This window comes from Castor canadensis, chromosome 8 (genome assembly GCF_047511655.1).
Source record: "Castor canadensis chromosome 8, mCasCan1.hap1v2, whole genome shotgun sequence".
In the NCBI taxonomy this organism is placed as follows: Eukaryota; Metazoa; Chordata; class Mammalia; order Rodentia; family Castoridae; genus Castor; species Castor canadensis.
The window spans coordinates 140,494,466-140,512,541 of record NC_133393.1 but is presented as its reverse complement, the minus strand read 5'-3'; the positions used below and the strand labels follow the sequence as shown (position 1 = coordinate 140,512,541).

The following is an 18,076-nucleotide window of genomic DNA, read 5'->3' as shown; positions in this document are numbered from 1 at the left end:
ACCAAAACAAAAGTTTAAACTTAATAAACTGCTGGTAGTAACTAAAACTCTAGGTCAAAATAGGGTCCACTTGGGGTTGTGTGGTCTTCAACACACGAGAAAGAGAAGTGGTAGTGTGTACGTGTCAGGTATGCACTGTCCTTCACGCTGGTGCGGTTAGTGTGGGCTGCGCACATGGCCCTGTGTTCCCTTTCACTGTCACGTTTTTCTCCCCGGGGACCTGTTAGGTACTTAAGCCCCTGTTTTAACCTAAAGTTGCTTTTTAGTTTCATAAATGCTGCTTTTTTGAGTTCTATGAGAAATGGGTTTCAGTGATTAAGTCATAGGTGGAAGAAGGGACGAGCTCAGTAGCTTCTGTCTGCCCCCTCTCTACCTCATTGTAATGAAGATGCTTTAGTCCCGAGAGGATTGTTTTTAAAAATGCTACCTTCCTGGTATCATGCTTTGGTATGATGGTGTTGAAGCTATTTGTATCTCTTTTTCTCCTCCAGGGGAAAATCTTTGCGGCGTTTTCCCTTTTTTGAAAACATGCTTTATTGCCTGTTTTCCTTTAGTGGGCTAAGGGAATCTTAGTTACTTTTAATAATTCTAATTGAGCATAGTTAATGTTAAGAGGATGCACCTAAAAGGGTTCCTAGAGCAGTAGCAATTAGGTGTGAAAAACAAGTTTCTACCATTTGCCAAGAATGAAATCTTGCAATACAAGATTTTAAGTACATATATATCTTTGATAAAAAGTTATTTTATTAGCAAGACTATTTTTTGCATTATGTCACAAAATACACTTTGAGTCATTCAAAATTAAGTGACGTTGGGCAAAACTGAGTAGGTATAGCCCACATACAGGTTGATGTGGCCCCACACATAGTTCTTTCAAGATGATTTCTTTTGTACCTGGTTTTAGGGATTTGTGAAACAATACGGCAGAATCCCTTCAAATCATGGGCCACAGATGGCACTGGAATGGATGCATTCTGTAGGTTCTGGCCATTGCTTTTAAAGAGGAAAGTTTGCCTCATGCTAATAGTATAGCTATGGCTTTTTCTGTCCTTACTCCTAGGACTGCTTCCTTTTGCACTGCACAGCAAGTAGATTCTTGTGCAAGGCAATGTATTGTTAACTCATTGGCCCAAGCTAATGCCAACAGGTGTGCCAAATCAGAGTCAAGTCAGTAAAATATGTGCTGGCACTAGCTCTAGAAACATAATGGCCATGTAATTGTCTTAAGAGTACGCGTTACATGTTAACAGGTCCTTGATCCTTCACTAAAATTACAAAATTAGGATACTACGGCATGACTTCTCCTTCAGGTATAATTTAAGTCTTCCTGATCGTCTTTAAGACCAAGCAGTAGCATGTTTGTGTCATTTCTTTTGCATCTCTTCACCAGGGCTTAATTTTAGAGTTCATCTAAATGAAAAATATTTCTAAACCTAGGATACTGGGTAGTTGGTTCAAAACAAGACAGTCCTGCCTTTCATCCAGGACCAGTATGTCAAACAGGCCTTTTCATGCATTTACAATTCCCGAAATTAAACTGATAAGACACCAAATCCAGCTAGGTGTGGTGGCACAAGTCTGTGGCCCCAGCGAGTTAGTAGGCTGAGGCAGGAGGATTGCTTGAGCCTAGAAGTTCGATTACAGCCTTGGCAACATTAGATACTGGCTAAAAAGTAAATATCCAGGTCCTCTTTAGAGAACAAAGCAATCATCCAAAAGACACAGATTTGAAGGAGTAATATTTGGGCCACTTAAGGAAACAGCAGAGTCATTCTTTACTTTGGAGGAAAAGTATATCTTTTAAAAAAAAAAAAAAAAGGTTTCTTGCTGGGCACTGGTGGCTTACACCTGTAATCCCAGCTACTTTGGAGGCTGAAATCAGAAGGATCACAGTTCCAGGCCAGCCCTAGCAAAAAGTTTGAGACTCCATTCTCAACCAATAGCTGGGCATGGTAGCACATGCCTGTCATCCCAGCAATGGTGAGAAGCATAAAGTAATGGGGATTGCGTCCAGTCGGGCCTGGGCAAAAAGTGAGGGAGACCCCATGTCCAAAATAACCAGGGCAAAAAGGGCTGGAGGCGTGGCTCAAGGCGACGAGTGCCTGCTTTGCAAGCCTGAGGCCAAGTTCAAACTACTGACAAAACCCCAAACATTCTGGATAACAGAAGAAGTAATATAAAATAATATAAAGTAAGATAATACCTAAAAGCAAGGAATTTGCAGAATTCCAAAACTGAATTGAAATCATGAAACCTGTAAGGTAGGCTTACTTTGCCCTGAGAGGTCTCTTCAACCCAGGAGACCTTGACCTGCCTAGTAGCTGTGTCTGTGGCAGTGGGTGGGATGTGTATGGCTTAACTAGGGGAGACTCAGGGCCACTGTGCCCTGAGTGCACAGCAAGGAACTTAACTGTTTGGTTTTGGTGTGGGGTGGAGGGCATAAATGGCTCCTTCCCAAAGTTCACAACCACAGGCCATTCCTCAGGGTTACAGACCCCCAAAGTGATGACTTAAAGGTGTACTGGGTTGATGGCCTCCAGGGGTCTGGCACAGCCAGTAAACTCTCAAGAACCTCAATTTCCCAGGGCACTGGTGGCTCACGCCTGTCATCCTATCTACTCTGGAGGGTCGAGGTTTGAGGCCAGCCGGGCAAATAGTTCATGAGACCCTATCTCAAAAACAACAAAAAAGGGCTGGCACAGTGGCCAAAGTGATAGAGGACTTGCCTAGCAGACGTGAGTCCCTGAGTTCAAACACCAGTACCACTAAAAAAAAAAAATCTCAATTTCAGTCTATGCTTCAAACCATTCTGACTTACAAAGGAAAATTAAGATATACTTAATGGACAGTGGTACGAAATCAATAGTAGACATTAGGATCATCCACAAAGACTCAATATTAGTATTAACAGGAAAAACTAAGGATGCTTACTTAAAGAAGCAGAAACATGAAAAAAGAACAAGGAAAACGAGGAGATTTGTAAACCAAACAGAACTTGAAAGAAAAAAAAGTAAGAGGGTGAAAAAAGAAAAGACAAGGGAGGAGTAGATCAAAAACCAGTACAATAAATAGGACATGATTACTGATGAAGATCTAGAAATAAATCCCACTACATTGGTCATCTCAACAAATCTAAACATATTAAATTACTCAGAAACAATTTTTCTTTGGCTTTATCTTTTGGGAGGTTGGGCATTGTGCTTGCTAGGCAGGTATTATACCACTTGAGTCATAACCTCCAGCCCTGCCTTTTCTCTGGTTATTTCTGATAGGGTCTCATTTTTTGCCCAGTCCAGCCTGGACTGTGATCCTCCCCATTTATGCTTTCTGCCATAGCTGGGATGACAGAGTATGTCACCACACCCAGCTTTCTTCTGTTGAGATAGGGTTTCCCAACCTTTTTTTGCCTGGGCTGGCCTGGAATTGTAGTCGTCCTGATCTCAGCCTCTCAAGTAACTAGGACTGTAGGTGTGAGCCACCCAGCACTTGCCTTGGCTTCATCTTTTAGGTATATCTCCTATAAACGCAAGATAAAAGGTCAAAGAAAGATCTGAGATATACCAGACAAAGACTAACCAAAACACTGCTATGTAAGAAAAAAAAAAACATCAACATTCCTAGACTCACTGAATAATTATAAAAGATTCTGCTCACCACAGAAGATAGAAGAATAATCTAATTCTAAATTAATACGTAATTGTGTGCATCCAGTAATAAAGCCAAAAGAAAGCAAACAAATACTGAGAGAAGTTGAAAAGTTCATTATCATAATTAGACCTTGAGGTTTCAGTAAACTGGAACTCTGATACAAAGTGAACAGTAAATAAATCTGCATAGTTAACAGCCTGACCTCATCCAAACACAGAACATTGCAACTCCTGGGGAGGGCAGAGTGGGACACCGGGGGACATGTGTGAAACTGACCACAGGCTAGGTCACAAAGCTAGTCAGAAAATCAAATCCTGCAGATCACATTGATATTAGAAATACAAATTAAGACAGCTGAAAGCCAGTCCCTGAAGCTTGGAAATATATTTAAATATATATATATGGGTTAAACATTCAAGCCTTGAAGGGTTAATCAAGAAAGAGTGCTAGGGAACAAGTGAACTTATGTAATGAAAGAGGGTTTTAAGTGCAGACGTGGGGACAAACAATACGGACAGTCTCCTATCAGAATCTTTAAAATGACACAGATAAATCTAGAAAAAATATGAAAAAACAGCTGACTCAAGAATAATATAAAACCCTAACAACCCCACAAATTTTAAAGAAATTGAATAATTTAAAATCTCCCTTTTAAATAAGACTAGTTGCAGCTCTGTACTCTGGAAAATAGAAAACCTACTTCATGAGACTATTACAACCTTAGTTCCAGAACCAGACAATTATAAGACATGAAGAGTAGGATGGAGTGACTTCACTCATGAACACAGGAGCAAAAATCCTAAATAGAGTATTGGCAAGCCAAGTGTGGAGGCACAGGCCTGAAATCCCAGCACTCGGGAGGCCGAGGCAGAACTGCAAGTTTGAGGCCAGCCTGGGGTACAGAGTGAGACCCTATCTCAAAAATACATACGTGTAATAATAAAAGAAAAATGAAAAAAAATACATACGTGTGTGTGAAAAATGAGTTCAACAATGAATCAAAACATACCATGGCCAAGTTGGGTTTATGCTAGGAATTAAAAGTTGGTTTAATATTTCAAAATTCAACTACCATATCTTATGTATTAACATTAAAGGAGAAAAAAATCACAAAAATTAAGAAAAAAGTATTCAATAAAATTGAACACCCACAAGAATATCTTAGCCTTGCATGAAAAACATTTTCAGCTGTGAACATTTCCTTTAGGTTGGAGTTAGGACCGATGTTCGCTGTCTGTTCTTAACATTGCACACAGGTCCTAACCAGTGCCAAACGTAAGAAGAAAAGTTTTAAAGGAGTGAGGATCAGAAAAGAAAAAACTGCCATTATGGCAGATGACATGTAAAAACCCTCAGAATCTAGATAAATGTCCCTAGAACTAATAAAAGGTTAGCATGTTACTGGATCTAAAATCAGCATCTAGCAACAATATTTCTATAATCTGCAATAATTTTAAAAATTCAATATATCACAGCATCAAAAATACAAGACTACTATGAAGAAGTCTAATACAAGACATAGTCTTTTTATGGGGAAATTATTAATGTTTATTGAGAGACATTAAAGAAAACCTAATAAAGGAGAGCGACACAATGTGTGTGAGTGGGAAGTCACACCGTTGCGAAGGTGTCAGTCCATCAACACCTACTTGATACAACTACAAAAGAGAATATGTAAACTAGAGAAAGAGTGTGTACACATTTAATTGACAAGGGACTAGTATCCAGGATATATAAAGAAATGACATGAGTCAACGAAAAAAAGACACAAATAGGTATTTGACATGAGAGACCCCATATATGAAGAAACTATTTTGTCTGTAACTAGGGAAATGCAGACTAAACCCACCCTCAGACACCATATAATAGCCATCCAACTGGCAAATATTAAACAACCAAGAACAAGTGTTTGCCAAGATGTGGCACCATGGGCACTCTGAGCCACTGGCACAAATGCTATAGAAAACCACTCAGTGTTACCAAGGAAAACCCACACCTAGTGCGTCACTTGTCAAAGTCTCAGACTCAGACCCTGTTTACATTCTTGAGAATTACTGAGGTATTCAAAGAGGTATGATTCATGTGGACTATATCCATCAGTATTTACATTAGAAACTAAAATGGAGCCTTTTTTCCACACAGGGCCTCATGTTCCTCCCGCCTCCCCGGGACCAGCTTCAGGATCAGGGTCCTCCTAACTTAAGGCCTCCCACATAGCTGGGATCACAGGCGTGTACCACCACACCTGGATTACTGATTGAGATGGGGTCTTGCTAACTTTTTGCCTGGGCTGATCTCAAACCACATCCTTCCAATCTCTGCCTCCTGGGACACAGGCCATCATGTCTGGCTAAAATGGAAACTTTTTAAAATACAAAACTATACAAATATATATACTTGATTGGCTGTCAGAGTAATGCTGTTTTACCATACATCTAGAAATACTTAAACTTGGGGTAATGACAGTGAAAAGGACTACTGTTTTATTGTGAAAATAGCTTTGTCTTCAGGGGTCCCTAGACCACACTCTGAAATCAGCTGCCCTACAGAAGTTCTTGCTCACGTGCACGGGAGACAGGTAAGGAGTTATTCATCTGCAGCGTTTATTGAATATCTACCTGCGGGAGGCATTGTTCCAGACACTGGGAACACAGCAGAAAACAAAACAGACATGGCCGCTGCCTGCACATAGCTTACATTGTTTGGGTAGTATGTTCACAGCAACATTGTATGAACAGCAAAGAAACTGAAAGTTATCAAACCTCCATAGACAGAAGACCAGGTAAACTGTGAAACAGTCATACAATGGAACACTATACAGCAGTGCAAATATGAAATACAGATACATGGAACAAACAAAGGGAATCTCTAAAACATCAAAAAAAAAGAAGTCAAGACCAATACATACAGCATGGTTCCATTTATAGCAAACTCCCAAACCAGGAAAATCTGAACACTTTATTAGGATTACATAAATACATGATAGAGTCACTGAAAAAATCCATGCGAATTATTACAACAAATCCAAAAGAATGTTTAAAGCATGTGGCGTGTGTGGAGGGAGGACAAATGGTGGGTCCTAGGTGCAGGAAATGTTCTGGTTCTTAAGCCAAAGGCTGATACGTGTGCGATCATTTTGTTGTTTAAAGCAAACGTACAGTTTATATACTTTGGTGTGTATTGTTTCACAAGAAAAAGTTTTTCAAAAAGATACAAGGTCATGCAATATGTACTTTCATCAAGCAAGACGATGCATGGAATTTCAGCCACTTCTGTGTAATGCAAAGCAAGCCATGATAATAAGTACATGAGATTATAAAAATAGAACAAGGTAACTAGACTCCACTGCGTCAATATCCAGATCTCAGAGCTCAGAGAGTGTGGTACTGCTCTCCCAAGCTGGCTTGCAGTCACTGGTACCACTAGGTAATTGGTTACTTTGCTCACTGAGTATAATTATTTGTATGAAGAGATAATAAAATGATAGGTGATGCAAAGACCCAAATAAACTACCATCACCACCTCCTAACTGAATTCTGTTGGCTTACAGAGTACAAATTCCCTCAGGCTCATTCTAACAAAATGTATTTTTGTGTTAGTTATCCCAAGACTTGGGAAGGTATGTAACATTCCTTCCTGGTCACACAAGAGGGCAACACTTGAAATCTTATCTTTGCCAAGGTCATCACGGTCAGCCATTATGCGGACTTAAGACAATTAAGGTGCAATTTCTCCTGACTAGGGGAATTAACTAGGAATTTTGGCATTCAATCCAGAAATTCTGAAAAATGAAAATAGATCTTGAAGCATTTCACCCATTTCCTGTACCCAAACTGGGCAAGCTAATGTTACTGTCTTAGGGACCGGGCACAAGCAGTAGAGTAGGCACAGCAGCAGGTGGCTGGCCTAAGGAGTGGGGAAGTACAAAGCAGATTCTTCAGGTCCACTCTCTCCATCTGGGTCTAATGCAGGGGTGCCAACTCACCAGTAAGGTGCAGGCATGGCAGCAGCTAGTTAGAAAAAAACAAAACTAGAATCCTACCCATATTGAAGCTGGAGTGGACAACCACCAGAGGACACTAAGCCACGACCTGGTTGCAAGGTGGTTTTTTTGGGTGGTACTGGGGTTTGAACTCTGGACCTCAAGCTTTCTAGGCAGGTGCTCTACCACTTAAGCCACACCTCCAGCCCATGGGTGGTTTTGGATGGAGCAATTGGAGATTCAGAACTGCTCAGATCACCTGCCATGCTTTGTTTTACTGGATGGTAATTATTATGCCTGCAGCTTCCTGTCCTCTCCTTAATATGAAAAGAGAGATTAGGAGGAGACCTGTAAATTCTTGGGTTCCACTCGTCCCTCCTCAGGTAGCAGGGAGAATGGATAAACCTCTTGGTCAGAGCTGGATATTTACTGGACCATGATTTACTAGTGGACAGGAATACTGGATGTTCCAAAGCAAATACCAGCTGCTGCCCTTCACTTTTAACCCATATACACTGAGACACACAAGGCTCTTGTGCCTTCTTCAATTCTGGCTCAGTAGTGAGCATCCCTTAGCTTTGCCTCCAGGTGGTAAGGAGACCATGAAGGGGAGGGCATGGGATGGGGGCTCCATTTTCTTCTCTGGTACAGCTTCTCTATCTGATATGACACCAGCTCATACTTTGTACTTTATCTTCAGAGGTTCTATCTAAACACTCTGGCATCTGTAGGCACTCTTCAAAGACTTAACCAACAAAATAAAATCAGTAAATAAGGACTATTTCTGTAAGTTTTCACAAACCTGTGACCTCCTACCCTCTATCCAAGGCTGAAAGCTTCACAGCCCTGTATTTGACTTTGAGGTACTGTTAGAAATGGTAGCCAGACTTCGAATTTGATGACCTTTGAGGAGCAGGCTCTTGCTCGATTCAATTTATGCAAGATATATAAAATGAACACCCTGGTGCTCAGTATCAGAGGATTCCTGCTGAGATGAGGAGCCCATGAGTGAGCACCTTCTTGATTTTAGCTGTGCAGAGGACAGAGAGAAGTGAATTGACGTTAGTGGGATGGAAATCTGTTTTGAAAAGGAAGCTTGTGCCCTGAGTTTTACAGTGTTTTCTTTCTTCACTCAGCAGACAGAATTTGTTTCTGTTCTGGAGTGTTGTAGTCTGATTTCCCAGGCTTGACCAAAATCAGAGTTACAGGACTGGAGTTATAGGACTCTGTAAATCTAGGGACTCCCAACTGTAACTGGGAGGCTTGCAGGGAGATAGGCCCACAAGCTCAGAGGTGGCAAGAATCTAGCGTAGTTCTAAACCCGTCTTCTACCAGCAGTCCCCTGTACTTAAGTAGATAGGTAGATTTTTCTAGTGGGAGGCAAGAGACTAATTTTTCTTTTCTTTTTAATTTTTATAGTATTGGGGTTTGAACTAAGGGCTGGACATTTGCTAGGCAGGTGCTCTACTGCTTGAGCCACACCTCCAGCCCAAGAGACTAACTTTTGACAGATTTTTAGCTCATTTTGATCATCTGGTGTTAAAAATCATAATCCAGCAATGTCTGTTGATCTCATTAAATGCTAATCTTTTCAGATCAAATACCTCCTCTTGAGATGGAGATACCTTTATATTAAATCTCTTATTTATCTCAGAACTTCTCTTAGGACCTAATAGCAGGGTAGGGTAAGACGAGCCTGAAGAGCCTGTAAGTTCCTTCAGCAGCTCATCAGATCCCTTCACAGCCTCCCTCACATTTTGACCCCAACTTGAGAGTCCAGAACAGAAGAATGGAGAAGTGTAAAGGAGAAGATTTTCTTTACTCACCTGTCAAAACTTTAGGTATCAGCTAAAGGCCAAGGGGGAAGAGCTACAAAGACCCAGACTCTGTCTTGAAGATCTACCATCTTGCAAAGGAAGAGGGACAAAATAACCCATCAGGGCACATGACTTTTAAACCGCTAGGACAGAAGACTTAGCAAAGGACCCTGGAGCACAAATGTAGCAGTGAAATCTACCTGGAGGTGAAGGAGGGCAGCAAAGGCTTCCTCCTATGGGAGGAGGTGTGTGAGAGACAAACATGGTATCAAAGACATTGAAAAAATGTCCAAGTGCCGAGGTGTGCTTAAGTGACAGGATTAAGTGTGGAGTTCCCTGGATTTGGGAAGTGGGAGGCTGTTTGGCCCTGACTCTTGCTAGCACCATTTCAATGGAGAACTAGGTCAGAAGCCTGGCTGCTGTGAACTAAAAAGGGTAAACAGCATAAAAGGAAAAAATAAGAGCAAACAGAAGACAAAAAAAGAGATGAAAACAAATTTTGACCTATTTTTGGGGCCAATGGCCTTCTTTAATTCCAAGTTCATTAGTTAAGCTACAATAAGAATTAAATAGACTTTATATTTCTGAGAAAATGACACCCGATCATATTCCATTCCCTTAAGTTTTAGACGCAGTCCATGTTAACTTAGAGAATGCCTATATTAACTCAAGTGAGTGACATAAAACAACATTCCTAAGATTTATTCTGCCACCACTGTTATTCTTTCATGTTGTTCAAAATAAATAACACCTGTAAATGTTTATGGTAAAAAGGTGCTTTATTTTATATATAATTGGTACATGATACATAAAACTGCCTAAAATCCATCTTAGAAAACACAACAGTTACACCTTCAATGGTCAAGACCAAGTCTAGTTTGCAGTCTACTTCAGTAATGATCAGATGGCTACAATAATTTCAAATCCTAATCATCTCTTCATACCCAATGTTACAAATGGTTTTTATAAGAGCTATAATTTTTAAATAAAAATGTTTAGTTACAGTAGACCATATCTGTAGTCAGAAGGAATCTTTGCTAGTCTACAAGCCTTCGAAACAATGAATCAACAGTTTCACCTTCCTATAGGCGATTGATTGTATTTCTTGGGTTTGGGGCAGAGGTGCCTCATACATGCAATCAGACTATTTCAATTTTTTAAATGCAAATAAAAGTGAGTTTATATGTACTGTACTCCTAGTTAAATTGCCAAACAGTTTGCTAAACTAAAACAAAGCCAAATATTTTAGAAAACATAATTCTAAGAGCATGCAACATCAAGAATACTTTTAGTATTTACGTGAACCAAAGTTCAGAGCACAGGAAGAAGAATATGACACAAAAACTTGTTACATTTGAGTTGTTTACCCAACTGGGAAGAGTAAAGAAAGTAATTTAACTCAATCTAAATCCTCTTATGAAAAACATCTGCCAGGGCTGGGTGTATAGCTCAGTGGTAAAGCGCTTACCTAGCATGCACGAGGCAGGGTTCAATCCCCAGCACAAAGAACTAAGTAAGGGAGGAAAGGAGGTAGGCAGGAAAGAAAGGAGAGAGGGGGGAAAGGAGGGAAAGGTATGAGAGAGGGAAGGAAGGAAGGAAGGAAAGGAAGGAAGGAAAGAAAAGGGGAAGGAAGGGAAAGACAGGGAGGGAGGGAAGAAGGAAGATAGGAATCTGCATGATTCAGCCCACTTAACACAAAGGGACCTTCACTTAGAAAATGTGCAAATCATAAGAAGCCACATGTACTCTTTTTCTTATTTACCCAATTCAGTCTACTAGTGAACACACAGCTCTAAGATCTCTTACTACCTGCTAGTGTCAAAATCACAGAGATTTCTTAAGGATTCCTTTCAGTTACCAATCCCTTAACAAAGAGATAAACATGACTCGTGCTTACTGCACTAATGCCAAGTTCTAACAAAACAAAGTCTGGTTAATTCTCAAGGTAAAATAATTAATTATTTTAACAAATCCCTTTCTTCTTCTAAGAAGAAACTCATGTTGGAGCCACAGATTCACAGACACCTCCTGATCTAGAACAGTAGAGACATTTAAGCATAATAAACTAAAATACTTGATAGGTATAAATGTGCACATTCACAAATATTCTTTGCTTTAAATACAAATACTTTTTGCTTTAAATCAACTTATTCCTTGTCATAAGAAAACTGTTTCAAGAAGCAAATTACTAGTTAATGCAGAGAATACAGGTTAAAAGCCAGAATTTTTCTAATAAAGCAAGTAAATCATTGAAATGATTGGGCTTGTAACATACACTTACTGTAATTTTCCATTCTTCTTTTTATAACTAAGCACACACACACACCAAACCCTAGCATTTAACATGTGCAAAACTGCTTACCGTTTATTTTCATTTTAACTTTGGTTAAGTATTTGTTTAGCCTATACCACACACTGTGGAAGTTATACAAATGATTACAAACATAATAATGAGGTAAGTTAAAATTCTACTAGTGCAAAAAGCAAGCATATGCCAAAAGCAAAGCATATGAGTTAAACAAATGCAGAATGAAGTTCTTACCAAGGGAGTTGCTGGAGAACAAACCAGAGAAGCTCCTTGTAAACATTGTTTGTAAAGTACACATTTAAAGATTAAGGATTCATATAGCCACAAAAAAAAAGGTATTTTAACAGTACCATAGTAGTGCATTTATTTTACCTTTAGAGTTCGGTAACCCCTCATCTCGTGTCTAACAGTTTGCATTTTTCCTCAAGAGAACCTTAGTGAGATACATTAATTACAAATACTGTAGTACAAAAAAATCCCAGTTCTTTACAAAATTATATATTAAAATATTCTATACAGTTTAAATTAGTAACTGGAACACACAATATATTCAATTCTACATAGTTAAATCCATCTTTGCTGGGAGTATCATACAAAGTCTGAGGACACAGCTACTCAGTCAAGCTAACCTGGCGTGAGGTCAGGTGGTATAAGAAAAGAAGACTGTACCCTTGCAGTTACTGCAGCTCTCCGTTTGAAATACCTTTTTTGCAATTATTGCTCTGTATGTATTCATCCAGATTTGAACAGGCAGTAGAACCACAAATTCCTAAAAGTTCAGAACAAGTTGCCTGGAGCAGAGTGCTTATAATGCTAATCTGCATTCTTAAGCTTGTAAGGAACCTGAGTTCTCTGTCTAATGCTTATATTTCCATTGTAAAAAGTTTATATAATTTCAAGGTAAAAAAATGCAAAAATAAAACATCTTAGAGCATTTACAAAAATCTTACAAATGTTCAAAACATTATTTTAAAACCTGTGTGCTTCTCTGCAATAGGAAGACATACACCTTAATTTTGAATTTTCAATTATAAAGGTTTTAATTTCAGCAAAAGCGAAGTTAGAGCCATTGAAGCTCATGATACATGAAAAAGGTCAGGGATATATATATACTCCACTTCTGATGAAAAAAACAAATTTTGAGTGCTAAAAGAGACCTTAAAGGTTAATTCTTTCATTCCCTTGCCTACTAATGAGGATATGAAGGGGCAGATACATTAAGTGCTTTAGCCAAGAATATATTCAAATATATTGGCCTGATATGAATCAAGAATACCCATTATTCTTTTTGTATCTTACCATGACTCTTGGAAAATAATAAAAATTCAAAAGTAGACTTTCTGAACTTGCCTTTTTCTTTTTTAATTTCTTAAGCTTTGTGCTAATATAAATAAAGGAATAAAAAGGCTACTAAAATTAGTAACACAAATACTATCCAATAGAAAGTAGTTGCTAGAGGAAAAGTTACAGGGAGTACTCAAAGATGGGGTGCTTACAAGGTAGAGAACATTTACAACAGCAAAGAATACAATAGCCAGTTACTAGAATCATCTCCATAACTCCAGGATGACTGAGTTATATAGCCTTTATAAAAGATATTGGGGCAGCTTTTATCTCAATTTTACTGTTTTTCTTTGTAAAACAGCTATATGGGTAAGGAAGAATCCATATACTAATTTCCAGAGAGTCTTTGCTTCTTTTCTATTTTTATTTGGATCTAGAATTGAGCAAATACATTTTAGGAACAACTTACAAACTCAAATTCATAACTGCTAAATACAGTCAGAGAAAACTCTTTTAAATGACAAATCTTCAGAAACCAGTTACTAATAAATAAATCACCAGCACAATAGCTTTAGTTAAAAAAAAACAAAAACAAAAACCAAAAAACAAAACAATTCAACTTAAGGTGCTTTCTTATTGTTACCTTGAAGCCATCGAACTTGTGTAGCTGGTCCATAGCCCTTTTCATTCTTTGCCGATATCCTGAACACAACAGCAGGCCTGGATGTATAATCAATGTGTGCATTTGCGAGTTGTCCAGCAGTCACTATGCAAGATGTCTTAAGACCACAATAAATCCTCATAAAAACAAGTTGGCTTGGATTATCTTGTATCTGTGCTGTGCGGATAGCCAAGTAGGCTGAATATTCCAAAATGTTTCCAGAAGGTGAAGTTGGAGGCTCCCAGGAAAGGTGGATGCCTTCAACATTCTAGAAAAGGGGGGAGAAACAGATAATGTTCTCAGGTTTTCTTTATCATCACTTAGTATGTTAAATGTAACTTTAGAATACAAAATGCTTCTTTTCACAATGTAATTACATCAGGCGTTAGATCACTTATTGCTAATTTTTAAGAACCTACTTAATTGGATCTATAATGCTTCATTCATGCCCACTTTTCACAAACACAATGAGGCTTAAGTGTCTGCATGTAATACCCCCAAAAGGAGATTTTTCTTCCCTAAATGCATACCTTTTCCTTCTTATGAAAAGGCAGGATTTAGGCTAAAGTACAATCCAATTTCATGTGCTCTACTAAAACTTAAAATTCTCCAACATGAATTTTAGGGTTACATAACAATAAGGACAAAGCCAACACAGTTCCCTGCCTTTCTGATTTTTTTTTTTTTAATTTCTAAATCTGCTTTAACTGGGTCTTTCTCATCTTTTTTTTTAATACAAAACAAGCATTTATTAAGTTGTAGCTATGCTCTTTCTGTGATTTAGATGCTGTAATTCTGCTTGAAATTTGGTGCTCAAAAATACCATCAGTAATTAGCAAAAAATATTCTTTAACTTTTCACCCACCTCTTTTAGACATCTCTCATTACATCGGATGCTATTGAGAATTTCTAAATATAGTTTATTTTATCTATGAAGCTTCAAATAATTTAAATCACCAACAGGTCTTGACCTGACAGCTCACCTTTGAAATTCTGACTGCAGAAGGGGCACCAGGAAAACCAGGAATACAAGTTTTAAATTCACTGACTTTGCTGAAAGGGCCTATTCCACAACCATTGATTGCAGCAACCCTGAATCTGTATCCCATGCCTGGAATGAGATCTTGTTTCTTAAGCAAACTGTAGTCAGGTACATCTGCATTTCCTACCTAAAATGTAACATATGCAAAAGTCAGAGAAAGGTACAACTAATTTGCTACTATTTAAATTTTTTAATTATTTAATTTTCACTAACCAAAAAAAAAAAAACCAAACTTTTAAAGAATGAGTATGATTTAAGGTTCCAGTTTACATTTATGTATTTCCCTTTCTCATATAAGGAATAAACCCTCCAATGCAGAACCAACTAACTCATAAATTGGAGATTCTTCTCTAGAGGCAAAGTGCCTTTTCCAGTTTAGAATCACTGATCATAAATGAGAACTGTAAGGGTATTCTGCATATGAAAGGCATAAAGGTAGGAAAAATTAGCAACCACTATAAATGAAATTAACAACTACTCCATCCCCATGTGAACTGAACATGGGGCAGAAATCTCAGATTCACTGTAAAATACTAGTCTGCCCAGAACCAACACCCTTGACAGAGAAGGAGTGGGTAGCATGTCATGTACAGCAGTTAAAAATTTATATTCAGGGGCTGGTGAAGTGGCTCAAGTGGTAGAGTGCCTGCCTTGCGATCATAAGGCCCTGAGTTCAAAACCCCAGTACCACCAAAAAAAAAAAAAATTTCATTGCTAAAAAAAAAAATTTATATTCAGAATGCTAAGTGAATGCTAAACTAAGTACTTAGAGCACACTCCGGGTAGGAAGATCATAATGTTTACAGCTTTTCACCTACACTCCCTGACTCTCCTAACACCACAGTGAGACAGGGAGGGTCAGTGTCCCATGCTTCAGGGGCGTCACATCACCTCCATTTGTAGATAAACTAAGTCTCAGACAGGGAAAGCAAGGGACTTGCCCCAGTTTGCACTGTTGAATGCAAAACTAGTGATCCAAACCCAAGTTTACTGGCTCTAAATTTTATGCTTTTTTCTTTTGGGAAAAATCAGATAGCTAGCAGGCATTTAGACATAGATATGTATGTACATATAACATCCAACCACGGGCAAAAATTTCATTAGGGATAATACTAACAAATTATTCAACAGAATTTGTTTTTATCAACAATTTCTCCAAAATTGGAAAAATTGGAGAAAGAGGAACAATTGGAAAAAGAGGAACAAATATACAGTATCGGAGAAACTGATTTTAATAAGTGATACACAGGTTGGGGATCCCTTATCTGAATGCACCAGAGCAGAAGTGGTTTGGATTTCAGATTTTGGGGAGTTTGGAATATTTCCATACACATAATGAGATATCTTGGAGATGAAATTTACTTGTATTTCATGTACATCTTGTACACATAGTCTAAGGTAATGTTACGCAATATTTTCACTGTGACTCATCACACTGAGTCAGGTGTGGCATTTTCCACATGTGGCATCATGCTGACACTCAAAAGTTTTGGATTCTGGAGCATCTTGGATTTCATATTTGGGGGTTATAGGTGCTCAGCTTGTATTCTCCATTTGGGAAGATCTTCTGGAGAGTCAAAATGCATATACATTTCCTTGGCAATTCCCTCTCAGACATTGTCCATCTAAGAAAAAAACTAGTTCAACATGCCTTACAGCTGTTATCTATTTCACAATTAGAGGGTTAATGTCTCACACGTCTTTTTAAGGGGCTTCAGAATCAAGAGGAAATGATTCAATAGCATACAGGGACTATTAAATTTTTAAATCAGGAATGAAAATATTTCTCAGTGAGAAATATTTGGCGGTACTAGGGTTTGAATTTAAGGCCTCACGCTTGCTAGGCAGCACACTACCACTTGAGCCCTCTCCATCAGCCCATTATACAGAACTCAACTATAAATTGTGACACATCCCAATTTCACTCATTCAAGTGACCTAAATCAGGGTTAATCTTACTCTTATGTTTCAAAACACACCTAATTTTATTTTCTTTTATACTAGGGTTTTACATCAAGCCATGCTCCTAGTCCACTCACACTTTTTTTTTTTTGGAGTGCTGCAGATTGAACACATGCCAAACAAGTGCTCTACCTCTGCACTACACCCCGATTTGTAGAGCTTTACCATTCACAGTGCAGAAATATACCAATAGTTACCTTTGAAATGCTTTGTTTCCCTTTTGGCAGCAAATAAAACTGGCTCACCAAAGCAGAATTATTTTTAAAAATTCCCACATCACACCACTGTCGTTCTCCTGCTTTCACTGTGGTCACTGGATTTGAAGGAGTCTCTTTCTAATTTTAGAGAAAGAAAAATTTATGAAGACTCTTATTGAGCATTTGAGAAATTTCAAGATTATATAAATCCATGCAGTGATCTATAAGTAGATATATGGGTAAACACCACAACATTAATAGTTCATAAGTAAATAAAGTCTTAACAGATTAGATCAACTGACAGTGAAAAGGGATGCCAATTCAAACACAGAGAGTGACAGGCATTCTCCAAGTCAGTAGCTCTGTACTATCACCCTGGCTAGAGTTAGCATGCTTTCCAACCAGTGACATGTTAAAATGCCAGCTGTTTTACAGAACATTGTCATTTCAGAGACTCTCTCAGAAAAGGTAATCCCTGGAGTGAAATAGTACGACTTGCTCCAAAAGAGCAAATAAAGAAAAATTCATTCCAAGCTGGCTTTTTTCTAGGTTCAAAAACAACTAGCAGAAATTCAGTGATTTTTGCACTTGAAATACCTGTGATTCTCCAAACCTAAAAGGAGAAAAAATGTTCAAAACTAAAATGCAATTTCAATATACTTCGAATATACTAAAAAAGAGGAGTAGATTAAACAGTTTAACATTTTTTACCCTGCTTTAAAAACAAATAAACTTCCTCTACCTTAAGCTACTTTTAGTGATAAGTGAATTATACTTATCCCTGGAACTAACCTTTTTAAGCCATCTTCTTATAAATGAGACACTGTTTCCAGAAGCTCAAAACAAATGTGCACTTCAGTTATTTACTTCTGTCTTAAATATATAACAGCAGAGGTACATGCTTATCATTCACATTTTTTGTTATTTAGGCTATCACACATGACAAAGTGAACTAACTAGAAGAATCTTTAAGATTAAAAAAAGGAATAGTTTTAAACTTGTCTTCATTTTTTAAAGTTGTAAAAACGCTCTTCAACAACTTTTATAAAACAACTGGCTCCAACTGAAATAACAAATACAATTCTAGCTGATGCATCACAAAACAGATTCAAGGGAAAAAGTTTCTTCCCTGAGAAGAGTCTAAGAACACTAGGGCTTAATGTTCTGGAAAATAG

The 18,076-nt window shown here is 38.1% G+C and overlaps 1 protein-coding gene across 1 annotated transcript in view; it reads right to left on the bottom strand.

Moving 5' to 3' along the window:
* Positions 1-18,076, bottom strand: part of Hcfc2 (host cell factor C2) — a 93,166-nt gene that overhangs the window by 45,914 nt on the left and 29,176 nt on the right. The window contains exons 13-15 of the mRNA XM_020152449.2: positions 16,902-17,039; positions 14,684-14,869; positions 13,683-13,968 (exon numbers count right to left, since the gene is read on the bottom strand). Coding sequence (XP_020008038.2) covers positions 13,683-13,968; positions 14,684-14,869; positions 16,902-17,039 — 610 coding nt within the window. The remainder of the gene's footprint in view (positions 1-13,682; positions 13,969-14,683; positions 14,870-16,901; positions 17,040-18,076) is intronic.